Source organism: Prinia subflava, chromosome 7 (genome assembly GCF_021018805.1).
Source record: "Prinia subflava isolate CZ2003 ecotype Zambia chromosome 7, Cam_Psub_1.2, whole genome shotgun sequence".
Lineage (NCBI taxonomy): Eukaryota > Metazoa > Chordata > Aves > Passeriformes > Cisticolidae > Prinia > Prinia subflava.
The window spans coordinates 8,156,384-8,183,378 of NC_086253.1; the positions used below are offsets into that span (position 1 = coordinate 8,156,384).

The 26,995-nt window shown below is 38.1% G+C and overlaps 2 protein-coding genes across 4 annotated transcripts in view; both read right to left on the reverse strand.

Annotated features, from left to right (window-relative positions):
* POLN (DNA polymerase nu) overlaps nucleotides 1-16,164 on the reverse strand; it is an 87,645-nt gene extending 71,481 nt beyond the window's left edge. Inside the window, exons 1-9 of the mRNA XM_063401178.1 lie at nucleotides 16,038-16,164; nucleotides 12,987-13,042; nucleotides 9,357-9,833; nucleotides 8,825-9,012; nucleotides 6,928-7,040; nucleotides 4,886-5,043; nucleotides 2,299-2,367; nucleotides 828-888; nucleotides 554-618 (exon numbers count right to left, since the gene is read on the reverse strand). Of these exons, the coding sequence (XP_063257248.1) occupies nucleotides 554-618; nucleotides 828-888; nucleotides 2,299-2,367; nucleotides 4,886-5,043; nucleotides 6,928-7,040; nucleotides 8,825-9,012; nucleotides 9,357-9,833; nucleotides 12,987-13,042; nucleotides 16,038-16,158 (1,308 nt within the window). The 5' untranslated portion in view covers nucleotides 16,159-16,164. The remainder of the gene's footprint in view (nucleotides 1-553; nucleotides 619-827; nucleotides 889-2,298; nucleotides 2,368-4,885; nucleotides 5,044-6,927; nucleotides 7,041-8,824; nucleotides 9,013-9,356; nucleotides 9,834-12,986; nucleotides 13,043-16,037) is intronic.
* Nucleotides 16,165-17,614: 1,450 nt separating this feature from the next.
* On the reverse strand, nucleotides 17,615-26,322 carry HAUS3 (HAUS augmin like complex subunit 3). 3 transcript variants are annotated; one of them, XM_063401483.1, is made up of 6 exons: nucleotides 26,190-26,317; nucleotides 25,056-25,106; nucleotides 23,581-24,622; nucleotides 22,118-22,554; nucleotides 20,302-20,530; nucleotides 17,615-18,979 (listed from the first exon to the last, which is right to left on the reverse strand). In XM_063401483.1, the coding sequence occupies exons 3-6, from the start codon at nucleotides 24,502-24,504 to the stop codon at nucleotides 18,713-18,715; spliced, it is 1,857 nt and encodes a 618-aa protein (XP_063257553.1). In that variant the 5' UTR covers nucleotides 24,505-24,622; nucleotides 25,056-25,106; nucleotides 26,190-26,317; the 3' UTR covers nucleotides 17,615-18,712. The 3 variants fall into 3 exon arrangements, with proteins under 3 accessions (XP_063257553.1, XP_063257554.1, XP_063257551.1); XM_063401484.1 differs by lacking the exon at nucleotides 25,056-25,106 and having other exon boundaries at nucleotides 26,190-26,322; XM_063401481.1 differs by having other exon boundaries at nucleotides 23,581-25,106.
* Between the last annotated feature and the right edge of the window lie 673 nt (nucleotides 26,323-26,995).

Here is a 26,995-nt window from a genome sequence, read left to right on the forward strand (position 1 = left end):
GTAAGAAGTACCAACATTTGTGGTTAAAGAATTTAGGTTACTGAAGCCTACAGAGATCTGCAAGAAACACAGCTATGCAAATTATTCTGATAAATTAGTAATCTGTCAGACCAGTATGATTATCTAGTCCAATTTTATGTTACAAAATGGGATTCTCTTGTAGCTATTTTTATCAAAGAACACTCATTTAAGGCGTGTATTGTTCCCAAAAAGTCTATCACTTCTCAGGAAGATGATTACTGAAAACGGTAGGTTCAGAAAGAGTCATTATCATTTTTACTCTATAACACATAACCCAAAAGGACCTGCACATTTTGCAATGCAATTTCAGTTCTGGGGCAAGGCTGATGAAGCAAATATCTCTTTTTTACTTGTGTAAATAAATAGGGAAGTATCCTAAAAGGTAAATATAATTATATTTATAACAATATACTAAAACTGCCACACTATTACATGAAATGTGACAGAAGTTCCTTCTTTTTAATCAGTTATCCTCAGTAAAAGCAAAACTATGATGCTATACAATTTTCAAGGAAAAAAATACAAAATTTACCCCTAGAATCTCTGATGTTTTTTTCAGTTCTTGTTTGTTCACATATATTTTGTGTGTTTCCATCACTGTAAATACAATTTTAGGTTTAGAACATTTGTAATTCACAATTTCAATCTTACATTCTTCTTAGACTGTAAAATGGAAACTCAAACTCACACAGCTGTTATGAGGCTAAGATAAGATTTCATATTCTAAGGAATTACATTCCACTTGAGCATAGTCAGCAGCTGTGTGAAAATAGTGAAGATTCGTGTTTTGAATTGAACTTTCATACCTGCCAGAATTTTGATAAGTGGAAGCTCTAATGTGCAAAATAAGTTCCACAAACCTTGAACCTGTAAAGTAAGACATGAATACATTCTTCAGTGCCAGCAAATTTTGATCTCAAAACATACAGTAGTGTCATTAGGTGAGTGTATTTTCCAGTGAGCAGTATTTCACTTTTTGTATATTCCCTTTTTGCATGACAACACTGTTTGTGCTATGAAATAACAGTGTAAGTTATAGAATCTAAATGCTGTTGGGTTTTTTTGTGGGGAACAGGAATTTTGCAATAGTAACCATTTTGTACAAGAATGTTAATAAATATATACACCTCTTTTTTTCTAAATAGTTTATTTTTAAAGCAAGCTTCATTATAATAGGACACACAGTTATCCCTTTTCCTTTGCTCACTTGAATGATTAAGCAACCATTCATAATTCATAACTTTGTTTACATTAGGGAGAAAATAAGAGTTGAAAGGGTTATGTCCCCAAAACACTTACAGAGAACAGAAAGTCTGGGTCTTTTCTAACCACTGAAGCAATCTGACTTGTCTAAAAGCTCTTGTAGGTTGGGTCTCAGTGTTTCTGTGCCTTTGGTGTTTCCCTGCTGCCTCCCTTCATGGATTGCTCACCATGCTGCTGAGCACTTGGATATTCACATTAATCTGGCTCCATCACCCAATGGTCTAAGCCCTACAACTGCTACCAGCAACTTCAAAGACAATCCTTGGGAAACTATGATGCCCCTTGCACCAGAACCTGGACATAATCCTAAATTCTGGCACTTTTCCTGGCATATGATCACAGGCAGAAAACAAACACACACACTTCAACAGACTTCTTGAGATACATTTTGAACTGTAATAAAGCAGAATAAATACTGTAATAAAATAGAATAAAACAGTTCACTTGGAAGGGACGTGCAATGATATCTAGTCCCACTGCCTGGTCAATTCAGGGCTGACTAAAATTTAAAGTATATGATTAAGGGCACTGTCCAATTGCTTCTTAAACACTGTCAGGCCTGGGCCATCCCCCACCTCTCTGGGAAGCCTGTCCCAGCATGTGACCAGTCCTGGTTAACACAATCTAGAACAAAAGATGTGCTCGGAGTTTTCATAAGCAAGGAATACACAGAAAAAAATAGTTATACTATGTTCTACCTCTTTTAACACTTTTTAGACAGTAATATATAGATTTAAAATACTAAAAGGAAAGTCAATATTCTGAATCTTTCCTGTTCTCAGAATCTTCATTTAGTTAAATGTAGCAAAATTTCTGCTTAAGATTAACCTTGACACCACCTCCTTTTAGAAAAAATGGCAAATTTGATGAGCAATTTAGTTTAAAGGTTGACTGCCAATGTAAACCAGTAAGGACTGAAGCATTCTATTATTCTAATTTGAATGAGAAATACATCATTAACTCCCTTTAATTCAATACTTACATAGTTGTTCCTGAGCAAATTCTTTGTCTTACCTTTAAGTCATGAGCAAGGTCCATCATTACGTTATAAAGCTTCTGCATAATCACATCTAAGTTTTGATACTGACATAAACAAATCAAAAAAAAAAACTTTATTGCTAACATAAAAATATTTAGAGTATTATCTTTTTTAAAAGGTATACATTGTAAAAATGTCCTTTTCTGTATACCTTCTGTTAATATTTTAGAAACATTAGATCTCTATCAAAACCAAATCATTAACACCATTAACACAACACTAGATTATGAACATTTCAGATTTTGCCTGTTCCTATATTTACATTTTGTATAAGTACAGAGAAATATAATATCAATAAACTGCCTTTGACACTAAAGTCAGAGTTTCCTTACTACTTGTAAAACCAGGAACAATTCCTTGCATTCTTTTTCTCATATGAGTACTGCCACTTTTGTGCCAGAACTGTTCATTTCCTTCCCTTCTTTACCAGAGCTGTTCCACACAGCACCAAACCACCTCCTTCAATTGGCTAGAATACCATTTTGAAATGTGGACAAATACTGAGAATGCTTTTGAGCTCCAAGAACATGACCATTAAAAGTGAACTTAATAAAGACTGAGAAACAGCAGGCCCTGGAAGGTAGGATGCAGAGGGCTCTCTTCAAAGCTGAAATATGCATATCCACTGCATGGTGATGATCCTAGTTCTAAAACAGTCTAGTCCATACTGCAGTGAAAAGTCACCAACCTGTCTCCAAGAAACCTTGTCCATACCAACTTGTTCTGGAACAAATGAGCTGTCTGTGAAATACAGACAGCTTGCTTGATCCCTTTCTGGAGGTGGAAGAGAGCCCAGTGACAGGCTTCAACAGACACCAAAATTCCTCATCAGTAAACGCAGTGATGACATGACCAGCACAATGTTTAGCACCTGTTCCAGCAAACATTTCACGGAACATGGACCATGACCACTCTGGCACAGCACCAAATACACAGACAAGCAAGCAGCACATCTTTGTGCTAGAGGTGTGTGGGTGAGCTGTGGGCTACAGAATAAACCAGCAGTCATTCCAAGTGCTGTGGTGGGTGGACAAGATTAGCACAAGACACAGCTTCACTAAAGTAGTGAGGCACAAGATGATTTATCACCTACCACAGATCCCTCTGGCAGTAAAGAAAACTGTTAGGAATCTACCAGTTAAAACAGAGCAAGAAGATTGAAGAGATAAACCTGGCAAAGAGCCAGGAGACACAGGAAAACTAGGACTCACTGAGCAAAGAGAAAAGCCAAAAAGGAAGTGTGAGAGTGCAGGTGACGAATTAAGGAATAAGGAATGGGGTGGAATAATCACAGGATGTTACAAGGAGGTATTAACTGGGAATTCAGTGAACAAGTCAGCCTAAAGACACTGGAGATGGCTAGGGCAAGGAAATAAACTAGACCTGAAGTAGGACAGGAAGGAAATAAAATTTCAATATTTAACTCAGAAAAAAAAGTTGAAAAATAACTAAGAACAGATGTGGTATCTGAAGAACAAAAGACTGAGTCAAGCTAAGGGAAGAGACAAGACTGAGGATGCTGACTCATAGCAAGGCCATCACATATAGAAACAACAATAGGTTACTTCTGTCTGCTTGTCTATTCCCTACACTCATAACCTAATTCATGAAGTAGCTTCTAAAACCTGCAGTCTACAGCCAGTGCTTTCAAATGGACTGCCTTTGGCTTTCTTAGAAATATCTACACTGATGGGTAGTTGCCAACACAACCAGTCTCTATGTTCTAAGGCCATTTGACATCTGTGGATTTGTATGCTATAATCATGGTGCAATACTTGTCCAAATGAGCAAGGCTCTGAAAAGTGAACAGCATCAAAAAAATCATTATTTCAGTTGCTCTACATCTTTTTATCCATCAAACAACCTCTGAAGGCTAATGTGTCCCCAGTAGATCACCATGACCCAAAACAGATACAAATATTCCATAACATGCAGGAAATACATTTCAATAGAAATACAGAAGAAATTTGATATGATACAGGAAGAACTTCCCATAGTGCAGGGGATAAAATCTCAAAAAGTTCAACATGCATTCTCTGACACTGAGAATTAAAATTGAAAGATTTTTTAATACAAATGTTTGAATGTTCACATTTGACTACCTGCTGTTTCTCAGCCTATGATGTGGTGTCTTTACCATTTGTGAAATTTAGTAAAATTGTTAATAACAATCAATTAAATACAGGCTACAAGTGCACAGGAACTAGAGAACACAGCATTAGATATTTTGGGAAAGAGAGCTGGAGATCATTTCGCAGGAAGGTGAAGAGAAAAAATACAAAATTGTGTATTAATCAAATGTAGTTACTGAACTTTACAGTTTTAAAGAAAAAATTTACAGCTGTTCCTGGAGAATGAGCTTCCATCTTGGTAGATGCAGTAAAACCTCCCCTTCTCCCCTTTCTTTAGATTTCCAACATGTAGCATTAATAGAATCGTTTTCTTCCATTATAAAAGCATTCTCTATCTTTTTTTGCAATATTTTCTAAGCAATAGCAATTCTATTATCATTTCCTTCCCTTTTTAACCCAACCACAAAAAACCTGAAAACAAACTACTTACAGATACATTTCTCAAAGTGCCTGTATCTGTATTTTCTGTTCCCTTTGAAAAGGGCTTTTCAAAATACTTCTGTATTAAACACTCAAAGGAAGGAACTGTGTCACTGGGGTTTATCAGCCACGCTGCAATCCTTGGATCTAACACGACACTATTGGCAACTACAAAAACAAGTTATCAAAATATTTAAATTACCTCCCATACTGAAAAAAAACTCTAAAGTTTTGCCCATCTTTCCTGCACGCACACATCATAAAAGGACAAGTATTTACTTTACAAAAATATTAAACATTGAATTTACAGCTCTAACACATGTCAATATCATGACTACATAAGAGGAAGTTCAGCATTGCGTATTTTTGAAGAGTGTTGTTTTGTGAGGTTGGGGTGAATTTTTTTTGGCTGGTTGATTTTTTCAAGTTTTCAAATATAAGTAAACTTTTGCCTCCTTAGATTTGGTGTAAAAACCTCCCTTTCCTAGAACTGAAAAACTTCAAGCTGAAGAGGCTTTTTATGAGAGTCTCCCTCTGGTACATTTTTCTTAATGTTGTTGTTAACTTGACTGATACCCACAAAAGTGCTATTGGGATCAGGGAGAGGTTTACTTCCTAGCAGTCAGGCCAAGACTGTAAATGTATATATGAATTCACATATGGGTGCACAATGCATTGCTGCCAAAACTCAGAACTTTTGGTCCTTTAGCAGAGTATGTGCTTACACTGCAGCCTCATGTTCACAAAGATGGATAGAGTGGGCCAAGCCCAGTGCTGCTTCACTTTCCTTTGAACTGCAATCTCAACATGTGTCCTGCAGTTCTACAAAGAACAGGAGAAACTAATAACTACACTGCTGTGTGGTATATTCAAAGATAAACCTAAGGATCCTCTTCAGTAACCCCTAAGTAAGTTCAAACAATGACCTACAGGTAACATTCATAGAGAACTCCAGGCTACACAAGCTTGCAGACTCAGTTACCTGGAAGCAAATTTTAATGTCCATAATCCAAGTCACAGCTACAGGACTACTCTAAAGAGAATTTTAGGGGTTTTGTTTGTTTTGTTGGAGCTTTGTTTGGTTGGGTTTTTTTCACAGCAGAAGTAATGTGTGAGGCAGCACCAAGTTCCAAAGTTTAAAAGCCTAGATGAAAATTCTTTTGGTTACTAGAAACTTCAGATTCAAATCCCATGGATCAGGTCAGACATAACCTACCTAGTACTTCTTGTGTGTACAAGTTATAAAATTGTCACTATTGTCAGTACCATTATAGCATTTCTTTTCCCACCTTTCCCATTCCCAGTGCTCATTTTTGTACAGATCTTCTCACCAGATTTCAAATCATCAGCAGTTTACTATGATTTACTGAAACTTTTCAGATGCTGAACACAAGCTGACAATTCTGCATAGAGGGAGCCCTTTCTGAAAGGTCATGAGTATTTTGTAACTCACTCAGCAGTAATTTGATATATGGAACAAAAAAAACAAAAACAACCAAACAAAAAAAACCAAAACAAAAAAACCAACCAAACAAAAAAAAACCCCCACAGAACCCAAAGCAAAAAAGACATATTTATATCGTATGACTGTTGTTTGTAATTGCTTTTAAATCCATAGAGAAGTGTCTTATTTGTTTCTATCAAAAGAACATGGGCCCACTCAAGTGATTCTTAATTCTGACAACTGTGACATCTCTGGGATTATTTAGCCCTTCCTTTGAGCAGAGGAAGTCTTTTTCTAAGGAATATGAAACATATTTGTTGTTTGACCTTTTCAGCTACAGTCAGGACTGTGTTGAGAAGTTTTGTTTCCACTGGAAGCTATACTTAAATTACTCAATGATTTGATTCCCTCTCTGAGAAGAAATACATTATCTTGACATGCCAAACTTCTGGTCACAACCTCTCCCAAAAATTGTGGTTTTTTCATGGTACTAAACTCTGTTTTTCAACATATTAACCACCAATTTAGTTATTTCTACACTTAGTGATTTGAACAGAAACACCAATTGTGCAGAGATTACAGAATGAGATCACAGATTCAATACTTGCCTTGTTTCCAGCTGATTTCATTACCATAAACTTGAAGTAGAGTCCTCAGGAAATCTTTTGCATTGAAGCAAATTATTGGAACTTTGCACTGTAGCATTTGAAACAACACTTGCCTGCACAGAAGTAGTTCATTAACACACACTACACTGCTCTTAGATTTAGTCAATCTATTTGTTCTTTTAATTAGCACCTAATACTAAACAGTTAACCCAAGACATTTCCTTATTCCTATAAGAACAGAATACTGTATTTGAATATTAAATTCTCAGTTCAGTAATACTCAAGGCTATGTTCTATAAGAAATTAAAACATCCTAGCAGATACGCTTTATGACATAAAGAAAACAAATCCTTGTTTAACTGTTGAAGTGCAACCTTAATCCAAAATACCAACTGGTATCCCTGTAACACTTCAGTATACACAAATAAGATCACAGAGGCTAAACTGATGTAGCATTATAAAACAGTGATTTGAAATTTACTAGACAATCTAAATTGCAATAACTGCCCTGTGTTAATATGCTGATTAAATCCAAAATGTTTCATCTTTGTAATGTATTTCCATACCTCTTGAAAATGTCTATAATTCTCTCATTCATATTTTAAATAGATGTGGCCAACTATATATATTAGTATATAGATTTACCAACCCTGTGTATAATTTGTTAATAAGTTATATTTTGGGCAATAAAAAAAATATAGTTTTATAATGCATTTTTGATGGTATAAGACCACAACTCCAAGGGTTTGGACATATTAGAAATCACATAGTTCACAAGATATTGCTGTATGCTTTATAGATCCATTCTTAAACAATTGCACTAGTTTTACAGTAAGCAATTACCCACAGGTTTCATCTAAATGCTAATATTCTTAATCAACTTATCGAATTTTTACTGTTCATATGTACACACTTTGCTAATATGTTATTCTCAGTTCACAATAACCTATATTCAAGCTGACAACGTTATTACACTACTTGTCATGTAACCCCAATATTACAGCTGGAGAAGCAAAGTCATGTCTCGTTTCAAGCCATGATTTCAAGCAGTAGAACCAAGCAACCAAGTCCCACATCTTGAAATTAATGTTTTGTAATTTAATAATCCAAATTCAGCAGTTTACAATAAGACAGCTGTTACTGAAAGTCATAAAATATTCTGATGGAGTTTTAATATGCTACAGTATTACATCTCGGGATCAGACTCAGTTCTCATTTCTCCCTTTTTGGGATATGATTTTCAAGTTAATAGGAATAAAAATAATATTTGATTATAATATTGGTTACAAATTATAAAATTTGGTTATAATAACTGGAAGTTTAAAACTAGAAGTCCAACTTTTATTAAAATTTAGTCCAAGTATTAAACAGATACATAAAGCCTTTACTTCCAAAATTATATTGTATTACTGAATATTAGTAAAACTTCATTTGAAATATCAAAAGCCATTAAAAAAACTGAGCTAAAAAGATTTAAAGTATGAACAAACTCAAAGTTTTATCACAATAATGTCGATAAAAAATGTACTAGCAAAGAAATGCAGTTCAGGAAATGGAAGATAAAATACAAGAAAGATAAAACATACTCTGGACAAAACATATTCTTTGGTGCTGTCCAGCTTTAACTGCTTATAAAAGATTTGCAGATGATTGTAAACAGCTCCTACCAGAATCCAAACCTCAGTCTGCAAGGGCTGCAGCCAGTGATATGCTGAGCCCAAAGGAATAGTCTATTCTTATTTGGTTTCTATTAGCCCAGACTCTGGAACTAACAGAGCCAAAATAAAATTCAACGAGCCTGACACATAAGGACATTAGGCCTGTACTAAGTAACCAACGTCATTACTGCTGAAAGCATACATAAAGCAAAACAGTATTTTTTCCTATATACTCTCACCAAGAGAATTTCTTGTGAGCCTGTTCTTTTTCCCAGAGAGATGACTGTTCAATTTTTAAATAAATTAATTTGTCGTTTTCGTTAGCAGCATTCCAAGTATGGCCAGTTGAAGTGTGACTGGGAGGACAAGGCTGATCAGTCAGATTCTTCACCAGCACAACAACTCCTTTTACTGATGAGGTAGAGGCCTGTTAAGCATAATTACAATAGTGTTTCCTCTGACAGATTTTGTGCAATCCTATAAAGAAAAATTCCCAAATGTTTTACAATATGAAACCTATTACGTACACTACAGTTACTGCATACACCATTGACATGGTAGAGAAGCATGCAAGTGTTTCAGCCTTGAAACACAAATCCTGGTTTTTTTAAGTTTTACATGTAGTTTAAAATAAAATGTAATCTAACTGTACATTTTGGTATGTCATAAACAGAAGTGTTGCCAATGAACTTGGGTTTGTGATTATCAGCCCCATGCACATTCAAATGGTTCTACAGAAGTGACTCTAAACAAAACCCATCCCTCACTAACCTGCTCCGAGCTGAGCTGTGAAGAACCATCATGAAATATCATAGTAGTTACAAAAGCTGCTGCCTGCTCTATACTTGCAAGCAGTTCACTTTTTTCTTCACATCCTAAACTGCTGATATCACGAGGATACTTTCCTGAAGACTTTATTTGTCCAGGAGTAGAGCTGTACCTTTTTTCATGTAAGAACATGTAGGTATTTACATGCAATCTTCTTGTTTTCTCTGAGCAAGATGTAGACACATTTTGCTTTCTTTTAAGAGGAATAAGACCATCCTTCAGGCTTTTTTCTTCTGAAAGACTCCTTTGTTGATGTCCCCATTTTGGGAAGCCTAAATGCTGGTAACAGCTACCAGATATTTTGGTATCTTGACAGCCAAGTATTTCATCCATATGCACTGGCCTGACTATCTGACCAAAAGTTCTTTTTTCAGGGCTGACAGTTGCTTTTAATATGGCAATTCTGGAATCACAATCCTCCTGGGAAAATCAGAAATTTTTAGCAAACCAATTATTTGACTTATTAGGAGAAACTAAAAATTGCACGAATTCAGATAAGCTCTCCAGAAAGCAAAATTCTATGAAAAACTGTTGGTACTAACAAAACTGAACCAGTTTAGGGGAACCACATTACATAAACCAAAATTCAAGTATGTATCAGTAGAGATTTTGTTGACATATACTGTTTACATCCACAACCACTTTTTTCTTTAACCTAATACTAGTCCAACACTAAAAATGGCAAATTAACAACTCTAAGATGCATCTAGTCCAGTAGCCTGTCTTCCATAGTGACAAAGTTATTATTGTCTGAAGAGGAAAGAAACCCTTCATCACCACCTTCAACATTCAGAGCTCTTTTCATGTTCATGATGGATTCATTTGTTATAGAACTTTCTAAGGGACTTTAATGACCACTTTGGAATTTCAAACACATGAATAAACTGATTCAATCGCTTCAAGCAACTTACAGGAGTTGCAAGACATAACAAAATACATAAGAAAGTTGCATTGAAGCAGTATTATGAGCTGTATGAGTAAGTATTATATTCTATTCTGTTCAATCCACTACAGCCAGAACAGTTTTCCTACTCCATATATTCCCTGGATCCCTTTAAAGCAACATGCTACTAACAGCATTAAGCAAGATTCTGCATGGTAGTGCTTGAATTCTACTCCTTCATTCTTATTTCCTTCAGAAATTTCCTTGGTATGCTACTGGCCCTAGTACTTACTATTTCTTTTGCTATCTACAAACTCCTCAGCTGAAAGAGATCCTCTGCCTTTATTTCATGAACAAGGACTCTGGAATGGCAGTGACCTTTCCAAGATTCCCCACGGTAAATGTGTGTTTAACTATTTACAGATACACACATTTTCATCTTCCCTCAATACTTTTTATGCCTCAATCACCAATAGGCTTTAGAGGAGGTGGCAAGCTTTCTACTCCTGAGGCATTTGAAAAAATTATGTATTAGTGAAGCATTTGCAAGCTTTTCCTCAAAGTTACTTTGAACCATACCATTGTATATTTCATTTAACTTAGTCAAATGAGGCAAGTATAGAATAATACAAATTCTGCTAAGTTCACCTTTTTGCATGATAACATTTTTAGTAGTCTCCTTCAAACTGTCTCTTAGCCATATTACTTTTTCCAGACACAATTTACTATTCGTTTCAAATCTTCAATACTCTGCTTTGAATAAATCCCTATCCTACCTACAAATGTTCTGGGTTTGGAGGGCAATTCTGTACCATTTCTTTTAAAAGCTTTTTCAATTTTATATAGTTTTCTTTTTGAAAATTAAGCATTACTGTCTTATCTATCTTTCAATACCCCCAAAAGATTACAGTCTCTATAAGAGCATCTGTCAGTAGCGAAGATTTTGGACCTGATCTCACACAAAATCAAATTAAAACAATTTTTTCTCGTGAGTTCTGCAACTGTTCCATGAAGCCGTTGTCTCCTAATTTTCAGCTGGAGCATCATGCATAAGCTTAATATTCATCTACTCCACTGGAAAGTAACTGAATCTCTCATATTTACTGTATTTTGGTCTCTTCTAGCCCAGCCTGATTCAGTTCATCTGCTGTCACTACCACTGCAGGAACTGAGACCTCCTCACTTCAAAAGAACCACAAGGAACTGCTGTGCAGGGCTCCCCCCAGTCCCCAGGGTGACAATTTTCACTGATCAAAGGCTACTGTCCACCTCTGTCCCATCTGGACTGAGTGAGCAAGCCAGAATGACAAAGCCAGTGAGTTTGGGGCTTTTTTACAATATTCCTCAACCCAGTCCCCATATTCCCAAACCTTAGAACTATAGAGTCAAGCAATGAAAAAGGCTTAAGACTGCTTTAGGTCATACTTCATAGGATCAACCCTACAGCAAAAATACAATTACAAAGCTCTAGGTAAACAGGATAAGGAAGTTAATTCAGCTTCTGCTACTACCAAAATGAATAGTGGCTGTTCTGAAGACAAATTAATTGGACTTATGCAATGCTAATCAAAAAATGGGAACTATAAAGTTATCAAAAGGGGAAAAATCATATCACAGAAGGGCCAAATGTTTAAGAGCTGTAGAAAAACAATTAATTCACTCAAGTGTATTCTCCAGTCAAACTGCAGATAGTTTAATCATTTAACACAGCAGAATTTAAATTAGGACACTTTGGTAATTATAGAATCAGGAATAAGCAATTCCCTTTAAAGGTTCAGAAAATACACACAAAGCAATTTAATTATCAAGTCAGAATAATACAGCTGGAACTACACTTAACCACAGAGAGAAACAGCAGCTTCCATGAAGAACTGATCTTCTACTAGAAATCATGACATGGCTGCAAGTAGAGAAAATGACTTCCAGGATGTAGTTTCATAATTTATGTCAATGTAGGAAGATCTCATTAGATGCAGCAAGTCAAAATTAGAGTGTCATCAATACAAACAGGGGTTCCACCCCTCTCCATGTGCACCCACAGCTGCAGGAGCACCTGTGACCAGTGGAATTTGTAGGAAACGACCTCATTGCACACAAGGGATCAGTTTTCTGCATCTTGAGCAACCTGAATGGAATTGGAGTGTGCAACATGCACCAGAGTCAGAGTAAGGAAGGCTGTGAAATTTGCAGCTGGAATTAGCTGCAGCATCTGCAACTCATCAATCAACACAAGGGATTTTACAAGCAAAGCCTGAGCTGGGGCTGCCACAGTTACCTGTTCCCACTCTTGCACTGGCACTCACATGCAAATCAAACAAATTCAGAGATGATTAAACCCAAAATTAAGCTTCCTAACACAAAGTAATTTTTCATATGAATCAGGTCACTTTATGATTGTTCAGTGACAGGAGTCTGAGAACATTTCTAAACTCTGGTGATGAATGTGGCAACCTCATTTCTGATCCATCTGTCATAAAATACCAACTTCCTGTGAAAACAGAACAGAAGTTGGGCCCAGACTCTCAGAGGTAAATATAGGAAAAGTGTAAAGTAAGACAGAGGAAGCTACCTGAACTATGACTGTATAAAATATATCATGATAAAGCTTGTTATGAAAGAACCAGTCTATAACTTCAAACCTGCTATAAAAAGACTGCTTTTAGTGGTTTTCAATCTTACAAAATGCTTGCCTTTTCACTTCTCAGATGTGCATCACCTAGTTTATTTTCTTTTGTCTTCTCTATACCTTTAAAAAAGAAGAAACAATTTACAATACAAATTAATCTGCAAGCAGCCCATATAACTTAGGTTTCATACAGGGTTATATTACTGACACTTTTACCAAACCTGAAAGAATTGCAAAAATATTTCCCTCAACAACCATTTATCAAGTTAGTATCTAATTAGTATTTATGCTTTAAAAGGGCCCTGCAGGTTCCAAAATATGCATATGCAAAAGAACTGCTCTGTCACCATTAAGAAAAAATTACTTAAGGTTCACTACAAAGCAGGAAAACATTTTCTATGGTATATAGGAAGCATTACTATAATTCTGTAATTATGTGAATTTCCCTCTTTCAAGAAAACACAACTCATTTTGGTTATAGTAAAGCTGGGAGTATGAGCATGAAAGGAAAAAGAAAAATCCAAACTCTAGAAATTTTACATGGCTTAACTGTTTTCTTAGAATTCAGCAGCAGTATTCCACAAAACAATTGTTCTATAAAGTGTTATTTGTATTTAAGTTTAGCATATTATGTTTTACAAACTGACCATGTTTCACGTGCAGGGGATAATTTTTTCACTTTGTTCACCTTGCAACAGAACAGGCATTTTAAAACCAGGTAAGAGAGAGCAAGGAGAACTCAGACCTGGCAAACTGACAGGAAGACAGGGTGACACCAGTGCCACTAGAAGCAGGCCTGGCAGCAGTGCTGGGTCTGACACAGAGCACAGCTGGTGTTTGAGCCCTCACTGGACTGCCAGAGACCTTTAGCCCATGGCTGTGAAAGCACAGATGCTGCAGTTGCAAGAAGGCTTTGCAAATGCACCTCAGACTCACACCAGGGCAAGTGAAACCACTGGGACACGCAGTTCCTTCCTGTTGTAACACTGTCCACAAGTCCCAAGAAGAGGAGAAGCAAGTAAAGCCTGGAATGAAGGAGCCAGTAGTAACAGGCTAGCAGTATCTCAGTGGGTACAGAAAGAACAGGGAAAAAGAGCACCCCCCTGAAGTGCAGATCTCTCCAGAATTTGCAATTAGTTAGGATTCTTTTATGTCTCAATTACCTTATTGCCCAGCCAAAAGACACCTCACAGATAAAGTATGCATTTTGTCCCCCCATACTGAGTACAGCACTAACATAGCTGCTGCTGTCAGCTGTGAATTGCATTACCAGCAGCAAGACACTTTCTGAAACAACAGTGGTGCTGACCAACGTCAAACAAAGCATAGGTGAGCTATTTCCATTTAGTAGAAGTGTTTTAAAAAAACTTGTCTGGGCAAATCAAGACCTTTGTCCACAGAAGAAAATAAACTTATTTCTGCATGTCTGTGTAAGTGTATAATCAGACATTTAGCTCCAGGTCAAACTTCTTGCCTGAGCTGTTAGAACAGCCAATATGGCACAACTGTGTTGGCAGCTCCAAATATTTTACCTTTGGTTTTCTTGACACTTTCTACAATGAGATAGTAAATTAAGAATGATAATATCTGAGTTTACATTCAGTGCTTTGAATTGTTTCACAGCTAGACACTTTTCCTTGACAAATGCAATCCCCAGAGAACACAATGAGGATTACATTTCTCTCCTCCAGCACACAATAATCAGTATGATGGGTACTGAAGAGATCTCCAACTTGCAGTTTCTGAATTATGACAAAGTATCACCAGATGGCAGCAGAAACCTGTCCTTGCCTTCCAACTCCTCAAGGCTTGATGGAAAGATTAGAGCTCCACTGCCAGGATAACCACTGAATTTCACCAACTAGGTCAACATTGCAGATAATTGCTCTATTTGAGCCCAATATTTACCTTCTAAAGACAAACAATTTTTCCATTAAGTAGAATTAAAGATTGAAAACTCTATCTATAAAATACAGTTCAATGCAGTCTGAAACAGACCAACTAACATCCAGAGTTTGCAGTTGTTTTTGGTTTTTTAAGAGAGGCAAACTTCTTTTTTACACACCCACACTAAAGCTATATGTATATATGCACATATAAATATATATGTACAGGCAATGACAAGGTAGCAAGAGAAGTAAAATATCAAACTGAGGCTAAAAAGAGATAGAATTTTCTTTAAAATCATCTGGGTTTTGGTCCCAGGTGTACCACATACAATGTACCCTTTTTAAATTAACTCATCTCACATTTCCTTAAACGTGTATCACAGATTTCCACAGTGATGAACTATTACCTTTGTCACTGCTACACCACCAGGCTCCACTGATCCAATATCTCACTGAAAGAGGAGCCTGAACCATAATTAATATAGAACAGTGGCTGCAAAAACCACAAGGTACCCAGGAATAAATGTTAGATTTTAAACCCATTGATCAGATAATATTCCAGGATCTAGTTCTGAGGAGAAACAGACAATTGAAATTAAGTAAAACTATTAACTTTATGCTTCTTTCCAGAGCCACAATTTGACTGTGACTTGCACAGAACTGGGAATAAAACCTTCACCTTGCAAAACTTCACTAGTATCCACAATGTTCTAGATCTGCTGAGGCACTTTTACCATTATTTAACTTGTTCTTTCACTGGGACTTTTGTTCACTCTTCCCCCTAGAATTTCACAAGGAGCACACTGCTAATGAATATGTATTTTAAGGACAGACATGAGTCTGGAGAGCTCACAGTTTCCTGTTAAGTTCCTAGTACCTTTCAGTGATCTTTAAATATCTACTCCAGAGCCAAGTTAATGTATGCACCTAATTAGTGACATTATAGTACTTAAGTAAGAGTTTGAAATTCCCATATAATTTTGTACCACACAGCAGAACAGAAAGAGAAAAAATTAAATTGGTAGTACCATTCCTTGCATTCACATAATATTATTGAATCATAAAAGTCCCAGCAAATGTCAGTCACAGCTTACTTCCTTTTCTAAACTTTTCACCTGAAGTCTCACCTTTCCTTTTCCACTATTTAAAAACAGGGACTAGAGGTTTGATACTGTTATGTTTCGATTTTTCAACAGAAAAACACAAATAGGCTAAGATTTACTCACTCTGGTTATTTTCTCTGTTAGTCTGAGCTTGAACAGGAATAGACTGCAAAGCTGTCATAATCCTCTGAGCAATATCAGACAAAGGCACTTTAGAAATCTCACATCCTATGTACCGATCCATTTTTAAGATTAAACCTAAACACAGAATACACAAATTATGAATTAATCAGGGCCATGAGTAATCCTCACTTATAGTCTGTTGAAATTAAAGACAAACTACAGTGAACATGTTTAGCCATTCATTCTCAGTGAAAAATTACATTTGCTCCCAGAATGCCTATCAGTATTGTAATGGAAATAAAAATGTAATAATTTATAAAAACCAACTTATTCGAAATTGCGTTTTAATACACTGATTAAAAAATCAGACATCCTAAGTACATTTAACCTGTACTAAAAAAAAAAATCTGACAAATAAAACAAGAACTATGTATGTTTCAAATACTTTTCCCTCCCAGCATCTTTAAACTTGTCTGTATCTAGCATGTGCATACATTTACTGTTACTAGTGCATGGATTTTATCACTAAAAACACAATTAACTTTCAAGTAATTGCCAAAATTAAGCCAACACAAGATTAAAGAAACAAGCATTACTATCACAATAAACAGCCATTAGTTATGTGCTGTTTCAGAAAATACTTATCATAAAAAACCTCTACATTCTTAAATTTTGTATAATTGATGTATTCAAATACTGCTATATATTGGTAACTTTAAAATAGCTACTACAGCTTGTCAATTTAAGAAACTGGTCAGTAATATTTATAGTCTCTACAAGCTTTGACCCAGCTATTGTTGTTGTAAATGTTATCCTTTTCTGAAAGGACCTGTCCATATTTTGTAATACCCACAAAGTACTTGGAGAATCCCTAGGTACAACACACACTGGAGAATCACAAGTAACCGTGTCCATACTGACAACTTGTTGTTGTTTTAGACCAGAAGAACGTGTAAAACTTGACACAAACACAACAGAAATATCCAATATTTTAAAAAATACTTCAAGGATCCAAGTACAAATCAATCACAATACCAAACCTGCTGTTGACTCAATTATTCCTATACAAGTGGGTCACTGAGTCCTGTTCCTCTGGTTTTCTCCCACTAGATCCAGTGCCTGAGCAGACTGTCAAACTTAACCACCAGCAAACAGTTCCTCTGCCTACATGGAAATATTTTTCTTGGCTCAGGACCACAGGTACATTGCAGCTTTTAATACTTACAAGTGCAAATGCTGCATCCAATTCAAAGAGGAACAACCACCACACTACATTAGCTGTATCTATCTAGTTGTACTTGGTAAGCATGTGAAGGAAAGGGTGGAATGGCTTTCTTTTCCCTGACATTCCAGAAGTCAGCAGAACAATTCTTCCTGGCACTCAGCTCCTCCTCACTTCTGTGACTAAGAGCAACACTTCTTTCCTACACAGGGTTAAAGTGCTCCCTGACTTCTCAGGCTGGGAAGCTGCAGACCAAAATGAGAACCCATCAGAATAATTTAAACAAGACACCATGCCTGAGAACAGGTCTAGAAAAACCCACACAGATTCACCATAAATATTAACCACACTGAACTGAATGGATAGAGTTTGGCATTTAATAATAAACACAAAGTATAGAGTTAAGCAGCATGAAATCCAGACATAAAGACACTCAACCAGTAAGCTAAAAAAAAAATTACACATTTCAAAATAAGTTATAATCACATAGAAGTTAAAAATCTGTCATCAAAATAGTTTTAAGACTACTGTTATCAAATTTAAACTAATATAGTAACCTTCATTAATATGTACAGTGCTTGAAAGCAAGCAGAGCTGATCCCATCAAAATATAAAAGACTGGAAGTTATCATATTATAAAAGCCTATTTAGTTCCATTGATATATTAGGATGCTATATAAAAATTTGATAAACAGGCTAACAATGCACATGAAAGCACAAGTATGAAAGCATCAGCACTCTGAATTGAAATGCCTATCATAATAAATTATAAGGCAAACTCAGAAGTACAAAAGATAAATTTAAAATTCTTGTTCATTGACAAGCCCTTTATAAGTATGGACTGGTTTCAATGGGAAAGACAGGCCATAAGTTAAATTAAGAGATATTGGAATGGTCTTAAAACAGATGGTCTTGGTAGCTAAAAGAGATTCTGGTACATATTCCAACATATTTCTAACAAAACCAAATCTTCTTAAAAGAACTGTAAGGGAAACAATCATGAAATATCTGCTGCCTTTGAGAACTCTCCTCTTCACCATAAGCACATCACATTCTTGTTCCAAAATCTGGAATGCCTTCTCCACACTTCTTTTGCAGTTCAATCAGAAGTTCTTAGCATGCAAAAAGACTTAACTCAAGGGTAGGACACATTCCTATGGATGCTGTGCTGTGTGCAGCAGCAATGAACACACAGGCCAGCAGAAGAGCAGCCTGAACACACTTCCTTCAAATAACCAACAGTTACTTCACATCCAAGAGTTCTGACAAAACAGAGATTGGATTCAGCAGGCAGAAGCCATAAAGCAGCACACAACCCCAGATTGTAACAGTGGCAGTGAAGATTCACTGCAGAGACAGGCAAGTGTCAGCCTGGACAAGCTAATGCTTATTATTCCATGGACTCATTAACAGTTTGCATTAACATTTTCCTTTCTTAAGAGTACAGTGCTGTTTAGACATTAAGAACTCCACTGGTTGTGAAATTTTCATCTTCCAGACCGCTGGCTTTAGCCTGAGACTGCTGCTCAAGCTTCTCCACCATCTCTTTCAAGTGCTCTTCATCCTTGAAAAAATACACATACAACTCTCTTTCCATCTGATGCAGCCTATTGGACTCTAAAAAGCTTCTCTTCGACTTCAGATCAGCAACCAGATCCTTAAGGAGATGATTTAGTTCTTTTAAATCCACTTCCAGCTGGTGAAACTGCTCAGTTAGTTCCTAACAAAAAATAAAAGACAAAAAAATTATTACTTTTCTATTGTTAATACACTAGCTGAACTAGAAATAGAAAAGGTTTTTTGCTTTGGGAAGCCACTTGTTTGTAATCAAAAAAGTAATCACAAAAAAACCAAAAACAAAGATATTTAGGGATTCCATTCAATTTACGTAATTTTGAGCTCCATCTATGAACTGATATCGTATTATGCAAATATAATTTCATTTACTTGTTGACCAGATGAGTTAAGAATCTGAACCTGACCTAGAGAGATATGACCTAGAGAGAAAGTGACATTTTCTATCAATTACAAGTCTTCATTGCTAGTCAAATCCTAAAAAGAAAGAAAGAAACAAACAAAGCACAACAAAAAAGCCAAATCAATTTTACAATTAAATCATTAAATACTAGCTACAACTTTCCCAACTGGTATTCTTATGATAGTTCAGTATAAGCAGATTAATCATCTACTTACACATTATTCCATTATTAAAGGAATTACTTTTCTCAAGAAACAGCAGCAGTAGAACAAGATGTGATATTTTAAGAAGTAACTTAAATCAATGGGAAGACGTTTGATTTAATAATGTGCAATCCCTAAATACATACTGTTCCAATTACAGTCTCATTTTTAAATAAAAACTGCTCTATATGTTGCAAATTCATTTGACAAATGTTAAATATATTTTTATGTAACTAACCAAGAAACTATTACATAACAGTAGATTTCCCTTGATGCATTTTTGAGGTATCTACAATGATTTAAAAACCAAAACAAGGTGCATTTAACAAGTCTTTTTCCCATTTAAAAGATGCTCTAAACATCACACCTGAGAGCTGTGTAGCAGGATTGTCCTACTAGAGGTGTCCTTCAAAATTCTGGTATTTTTAGTTTGCCCAAATGACCCACCCATGGCCAGGCTTTGAAGGGCCAAACCACACTACTGGGGTCTTTGAGGTAACAGGGAGAAAGCCCATATGAAATGAAGAGCAACTGAAATGAGTTTCCCAGTGACATCCAAGGCAGGCAAAGGATCTCCCACACCACAGGAATACAGGACTGCACATGCCTTTGACAGAAATACAGTTAGATGCAATGGTTTGCTCAGAAACAAAAAAAAATAATACCTGCCAGAATTTACAAAATCCAGCACTTGCCAAGAACAATGTAAATGTTCAGCATCCACCATTGCTATGCTAACAAATTTGTTGCTGCTAAGTGGGGACAGTTTGCCTGTGCAGAGCCTTCACTCTACACTTTTATCAGTAAAAGAACATGACACACAATGCAGTAATTTGAAAAAAAAAATCATTGAGGGCTTACTGGACTCCGGAGCTGTATGTGATTTGTTCCACAATAGAGAGCACCACGAAGGGCATCCACATCCCTCTCCAGGTTGGCCAAAAGGAGAGACTGCTCTTGAGCAGATGCTGCCAGCTGATCCTGGACTGCAGCACAGTCCTGCTTTAACTTCTGAGCCATCTGCTCCAGGCTTTTGTATGTTTTAAACAACTGTTGTTTTTTACTTCCTCCTTCCAGGAGCTGATACAGCCTGTAACAAGTTCAGTTAGACACACAAATATTTTAACTTTCCTAAGCACTCTATCATCATTATTTAAGTGAACATGTCTGTGTTGAGGAGTCAGAGGATGAGTAAGGTAAGTACTGCTGAGGGCACTTTTACAACACTGCTCTATCTCCCACGGATTTCAGGATTCCATCTATATATAGCAGTGATTAATAGGAATCCAAAATCTTTCAGTACCAAATTAGCAGCAACGAAATATTAAAGCAACAGTTAGTAAGTACACCATGAATGCAAATAGAAGTTGACAGTGTGCTTTTGCTATTTCCTGACACTTCAAGGACTGCAAAGTAAGATTTTTTTCAAGTACTGAATGAAAGCAGACTTCAACAGCCAATGAGAAATAAGAACAATCTTTGTAACATTTTCAAGTTTACCAAAGTATTTCCTGTTTTCTATCTACGAAGAGACTGCTCAGAAATTCTCCAATTAGCTACAAGTCATGCAAAAGACAGCAATTACACACTACAGCAAACTGTACCCTAACACTGCATCAGGAATGGGCCTAATAATTACAGACAACATTGCACAGTCCAAATGTTACTGCCACCTCTGCATAACAACATCATCAGGAGCTGACCCCTAATATAAAATCAGACTGGCTTTACTAAGAGCAGGAGCTGTATTTCAGAAGTAACTGAATGTCTTTCAAGTGTCTTCTGTTTACAAACCCTGTAAGGTTTTTAATTCTTTCAACTTCCCTTTTACTAAAAAAACTAGCCAGAAACATTTCGTGATTTGGAGGCTTTATAATAAACCTGAAGAAAAATGTAACAAGCTGACACTAACACACAACAGGAGTAAAATGAATGCTGCCTAATTCTTCCAGTTATTCGCTGTTCCAAACCATACTCAGCTATCACTTATCAATTATAAAAAAAACCACTTAAAGCACCATTCAAAAGGAGAAGTCTGACAGTAACACACCTATAATTATACAATACAGCTCATCACAAGGTTTAGTCTTGATAGAGGAGTGGCACACTACACATCCTTAACTGTATCACCTGAACTTTAAGGAGATTTAATTATTTAGATGGTGAAAAAACAGACTGCTACATGGGTGCCAGGACACTCAAACCAGGTGGCAAATCAAGCAGTAAAACCGAGCTGAACTCATTTCACAGCCCGAAGGAGTCGTTCCTCTCTCCTACCACACGGGGGGGTTTTGCTGGCTCAGCCGATGAGGCCGTGCCTGCAACCTGGGAAATCACTGCCATTAACATCTATATCTCTAGAGTATCACGAGGTGTTAGGTAAGACAGGCTTGGGTTTAAACATTCTTCATGTTACAGATATTAATTAGGAATGCTGCAGCAATATTAAAAAGACTGATAATTGAACAGTTTTTTCCTGAGGCAGACCTGAAGAGAATTTCAAAGGACTAAGAAGAAAAAAGCTCCACATCTTGAAGGCTTCAGTTCTTGAAAGTTCAAAATTCCAATTAGCTACAGCAAGTACGTAAGAACTTGGCAGCAGGCAAGGCTTAACTTGCCTGAGCCTTCATCTCCCCAGCATTATTTCTAAGGAAATCCAAGTTCAACAGTGACTTACCTGCAAGATAAACCATCCTCTGAACTAATGGTGCTCCTTGGCTTTGCCTGTTCTGCTTGCTCAGCTATCACCTGTAGTCTCTGCTGCAACTCATCGGTGCTTTGCTTCAGAGATTCTACCAAATTCTCAAGCTGGCAGCTGATCTCCTGGTGTTTCTTCATCTCCATTTCACAGGCCAGCTGAATAAGTTCAAATGATGTTTTCTGTCTCATCAAATGCCTGCCTATTTTATCTTGAATTGCAGCATAACAGTCCTGCCGAGCAATTTGGTGATTTAAGTATTCTTTCACCACTGGTGCAGTCAAAAGTTGTGCGTTCTTCTTAAGAAGGGGAAGCAGCTCTTCATTATTTATCTGAGCTATATCTTGTTTAATTGCTGAAATTTCAGCACTTAAACTAGATATTTTAGCATCAGTGTTTTCTTGTTGTCCAATATCCTGCATGGAACAAAATATTTGTGAATTTCTTCATGGCTCCCGCCAAGCCACCTCCCAAACATTTCTTTACTTCAAATAAGATTCATGTGTTTATGTTACATTTAGCTACAAAATAAAATGAAAACTCCACAAGTAGTTTTACGGAATTTTACAAAATAATGCAAATAAGATAAACAAAGTAGATAATAAATATATTTCAGTAAAAAGTAATTTCATTCTATCACAGGGTCAGGAAACACTTTATCGTGTTAAAAATAAAAGAGCTGCATTTTACCTAGCACCTATCTCAAGCATGTCTAACTGAAATCTCACAAGCAAAAAGGATTTTTTATATTCAGTCACCTGATCAACACTGCTGGCAGAATCAATCTTTTTCAAATTACCCTAATCAATCAAGTCCTATAGTCATCCATAAATGAAAATATACAAACTGACATGATGTCTCAAGGTATTCCACGACTGGCATAAGCAAATACTTTTCCTTTCATTATGATTTCTTCACAAATTCCACTAACCACATCTGCCTGTCACTCACTTGTTGAGAGACTTCTGCAGATTCAACTATCAGATTCATTTATTTGGTACAAATACTTGAGTCAGTGAACTAAAACTTTTTAAGCTTGTGCTACACAATATAAACAGGAATACATTTATCATATTGGCTCCTTGATACCACAAAATCGCAACCAAAGCTAAGATTCTGCTTCTTGTACAACAAGTCGGTTCTAATCTGAAAATTCAAAGTTGAACTACACTAGAAAGTTACTACAAATTCTAGGATTTCAAAGGTAGTAATGCTGGAAAGTAGAATTAAAGGTACTGTACCCCACTGAAGAATGTCTAACTATGGAAACTGAAGATATTTCACAAGAGCAGTTTTGTGAGAAAGACTAAGACTTCATAAAAGAGCACTTTCACTACATAAAAATAACTGAAATAACAATAACTCAGCAATTCCTTTCACTAGACCCAGTGGAACTTGCCTGTTTAAACCTGCAGTACCTTCTATGCCTTTTTGTGCCTTACCTCGTCCCAGGACTGCAGCAGCCTCTCCGAACACTTGATAGCTGAATTTATGCCTTCCTCTTCAGCTTGCAGCTGAATGAGCTGGTTCTGGCCACAAATATAGGCTGCCTGGAGCCGGGCTATCTCCTGCCTCTCTTCACAAACTTCATCAGCCTCATCAAAAGGGGCTTGCTTGATTAAATCCTCAAGCTGAAAGCTGCCTTCATTTGAATTCCCAGCGCATTCAGACACACCTTTATAAAAATGCTTTTTTATGTGTGATGTAAGTGCTGCAGTGCTTTGTTCTTCCACAGACAAATATTTGTCCAAAGAAAGCTGGGAAAAAAACACTGGATGTGCATCCGACCCTTGTTCTGAATCTGAAGCAGTGAAGAAAGAGGCAAATTTCTTCACTGCAGCTATAAGAGACTGCAGTTCATTGTCAAGCTTATTATTTGCTGCAGTAAACACTTCCAGGCCTTCTTTCCAATATTTCCGTGCTTCTTCCTCTCTGCTTTGGAATGTTTGTAACACGTGGCTGTTTGTAGTAACCAACAGTTGCAGCTTATTGTGCCGATGAATTTGAAGGTTTTTTAACTTCTGAAGGGTTTGAATTTCATCCTCTAATTTCTTCACTTCTTCCTCTTCTTCCCCGTCCTCCTCTTGCCTGCTGTTCGTGGAACCCGTGGCCTCCAAGGTTTTAAGGACTTCATCCAGTGCATTTCCTTCCAAAACAGGCTCAGCACTCTTGAGAAGATTATCAAAACCTTGCAGCTCTTCTTCAGATACCACATGCTGCTCATTTACGTTTCCACAAAACCACTCCAAAAATGATTTGTCCTCTGAAGACTCAAACATCCAGTCAAAATCGTCTCCATTAAGCTCATCAGCCTTTGGATATCCAATTCTTTTAAGAATTCCCACAAAATCCTTTCCACAGCTCATGATAGAAGTATTTTTGTAAGCAGAAAAGATCCAAATACATGAAAAAATCTGGGGTATTATTCCAGCTTCAATTTTTTTGCCATTTAAAATGAATATTCAGTATTTTAATAAAAAGAGTCTGTACAGGAAAAAGGAAGTGTCAGATCACAAAAAAAAAAACAACCCTGAATGCTGTTTTGGATTAAAGTGGCTATTCTAAGATTAGAAACCAATTTTAATTTCAGATATCTTAATATCTTCTGTTGACCAGGACATATTTTTGTATCAATTACATCCCAGATCATTGCAAGCACTTATGTTTTTATTTAATTCACATAAACTTATTATGAAAACAGTATTTTAACATTAATTTAAAACAGGTGTTAATACTGAGCAATTCATTGGCCTGCAAAAGTGATTTTCCTTACACAGTTTTCTGCACATTCATTTAAAAAAACACCCACAATTATTTTAAATCTTCCAAAATGATCAGGATTTTCTGTTTACTCTAAAAACAAAACTACAGTGATGTTACACCACTTCAAGATCTTGGCTATAAGGGCTTTTTTTACCTCAACAGCAAGCAGAATCTTGTCTTCTAAACCTTTGTTCTAAAGTTTTCTCTGAAAATGGAACAAGAGATACTTTACCATATAAATACCTCAACATAAAACTGCAGGGTTTTTTATCGATTGTAAAACATTAAAATTAAGACCAGTGTAAAAATACTCCTGTGAAAACAGTCAAAACTTACAAGAAAAGGGAGTTTGCTGCTTTTATGTGTCCTAGCAAACAAATAATCAGCTTTGGGATCCTGAAGCACGTGTAATAGACAGCAAAGCATATACAATGAGTTATCAACAGTCAGGAGGCTTTGTCTGCGATGCTTTGGTAATACTAAGGGACTTTTTTTTAGTTTGATATTACTTAATACTTTGTTTCTAAAACACACATTTCACCAGAGAACCCCACTCTGACAGCCTGGGGCGCTGAACAAGTAAAGCCACTCCTCTTAAGTTCCCCATCTGACTTAGTTCATCTTGACTCAGCTCTAAGTCTGACTTAGCTCAGACTGCAGATGACACAGACACAGGGCAGCGCTCCAAGAGTCCTCTGCCCTCCGTGCTTAAAAGGGCTGGCCTCAAAATACATAAATATGGGTGCCAAGAGGATGCTGCCACACTCTTTTCAGCAGTGCCCACTGGCAAGGAGTAACGGCCATAAACTAAAACACAAGAATCTTGACTTTAAATGAGGAAGAACTTGACGTTGAGGGTGGTAGGGCACTGGAACAGGCTGCCCGGTGAAATCTCCCTTTCTGGACACATTCCAAAACAACGTGGACGCCTTCCTGGGTAACCTGCTCCAGGTGACCCTGCAAAGGGGTTGGACTGGATGGTTTCCAAAGGTCCCTTCCAACCCGATTCTGTGAAATAATGGGCCGCCTGTGCGCGGGCACGCTGGGCCAGCACGCTGGGCCACTGCCATCAAACACCACAAACAACTCCGGAGCCTTGAGGGAGCACCCGCGATGCCCGCCCCCGAGCGGGCCGCACAAGGGCCCCGTCCCGCCCCGGGGCAGCCGCTGCCTCCAGCCACACAGGGACTCCGACAAGAGGCCGGAGGGGAGCGGGGACGCGGTGGCGGCGGCTGGTCCCGTCCCGCCGGGAGCGAGTCCCGAGCCCGCAGCACAGTTCCGTACTCACCCCAGCGCTCCGCGGCGGCGGCCCGAGGGGAGGGGAGCGAGGCGGGAAATGGCGGGAAGGCTGAAGGGAGCCTCAAAGAGAGCTGAGGGAAAGTGGAGGGAAGGCGGAGGGGAGGGCTGACAGGAGGCTTAGGGAGGGTGAAGGGCGGCAGCGGGAAGGCCGAGGGAGGGGTGAAAGAAGACTCAGGGAAGGCTGAGGGGAAGTTCAGAGAACGCCCGGGAAGCGCCCACAGCTCGAACCGCCCGCCGCGCGCGCGGTGGCCCCGCCTCGCCCGCCGCGCTTGCGCGCGCCCCGCCCACGGGAGCCCACGCGCACGCGCGCACCCTTCCGCCGCGCGCTCAGCGCCCTGACCGGTGACGTCACGTGGGCGTGGCTATCCGCCTGGCCGCGCGTCCCCTCAGGGCGGTCGCGTGGGACCGGAGCGCTTGGTCCCGTCCCCTCAGCGCCCTCAGACCCGTCCCCTCAGCCCCCTCAGACCCGTCCCCTCAGCGCCCTCAGGCCCGTCCCCTCAGCCCCCTCAGACCCGTCCACTCGGGCCCTCAGGCCCGTCCCCTCAGCGCCCTCAGGCCCGTCCCCTCAGCGCCCTCAGACCCGTCCCCTCAGCGCCCTCAGGCCCGTCCCCTCAGCCCCCTCAGGCCCGTCCCCTCAGCTCTCCGCGGCCCTTGGTCCCCGTTTCCCCTGCCCAGCCCACGGGAGAAGGAGGACGGGGTAGACCTGAGCGCAGTTGATGTCGCCCAGCTTTGACCGCTGTGCCCATCAGTTTCCTTGAAGCCCACACATGACTAGCGGCGGGCACTTCGCCATCC

What these genes read in the sequence shown, in the direction of transcription:
- HAUS3 (XM_063401484.1), bottom strand. Translation starts at nt 24,504, where the DNA reads ATGAGCTGTGGAAAGGATTTTGTGGGAATTCTTAAAAGAATTGGATAT. An exon ending in TGCTGCAGTCCTGGGACGAG is followed by an intron (nt 22,555 to 23,580) that starts GTAAGGCACAAA and finishes TGTTCCATGCAG; the next exon opens with GATATTGGACAACAAGAAAA. An exon ending in ACATACAGCTCCGGAGTCCA is followed by an intron (nt 18,980 to 20,301) that starts GTAAGCCCTCAA and finishes ATTTTTTGTTAG; the next exon opens with GAACTAACTGAGCAGTTTCA.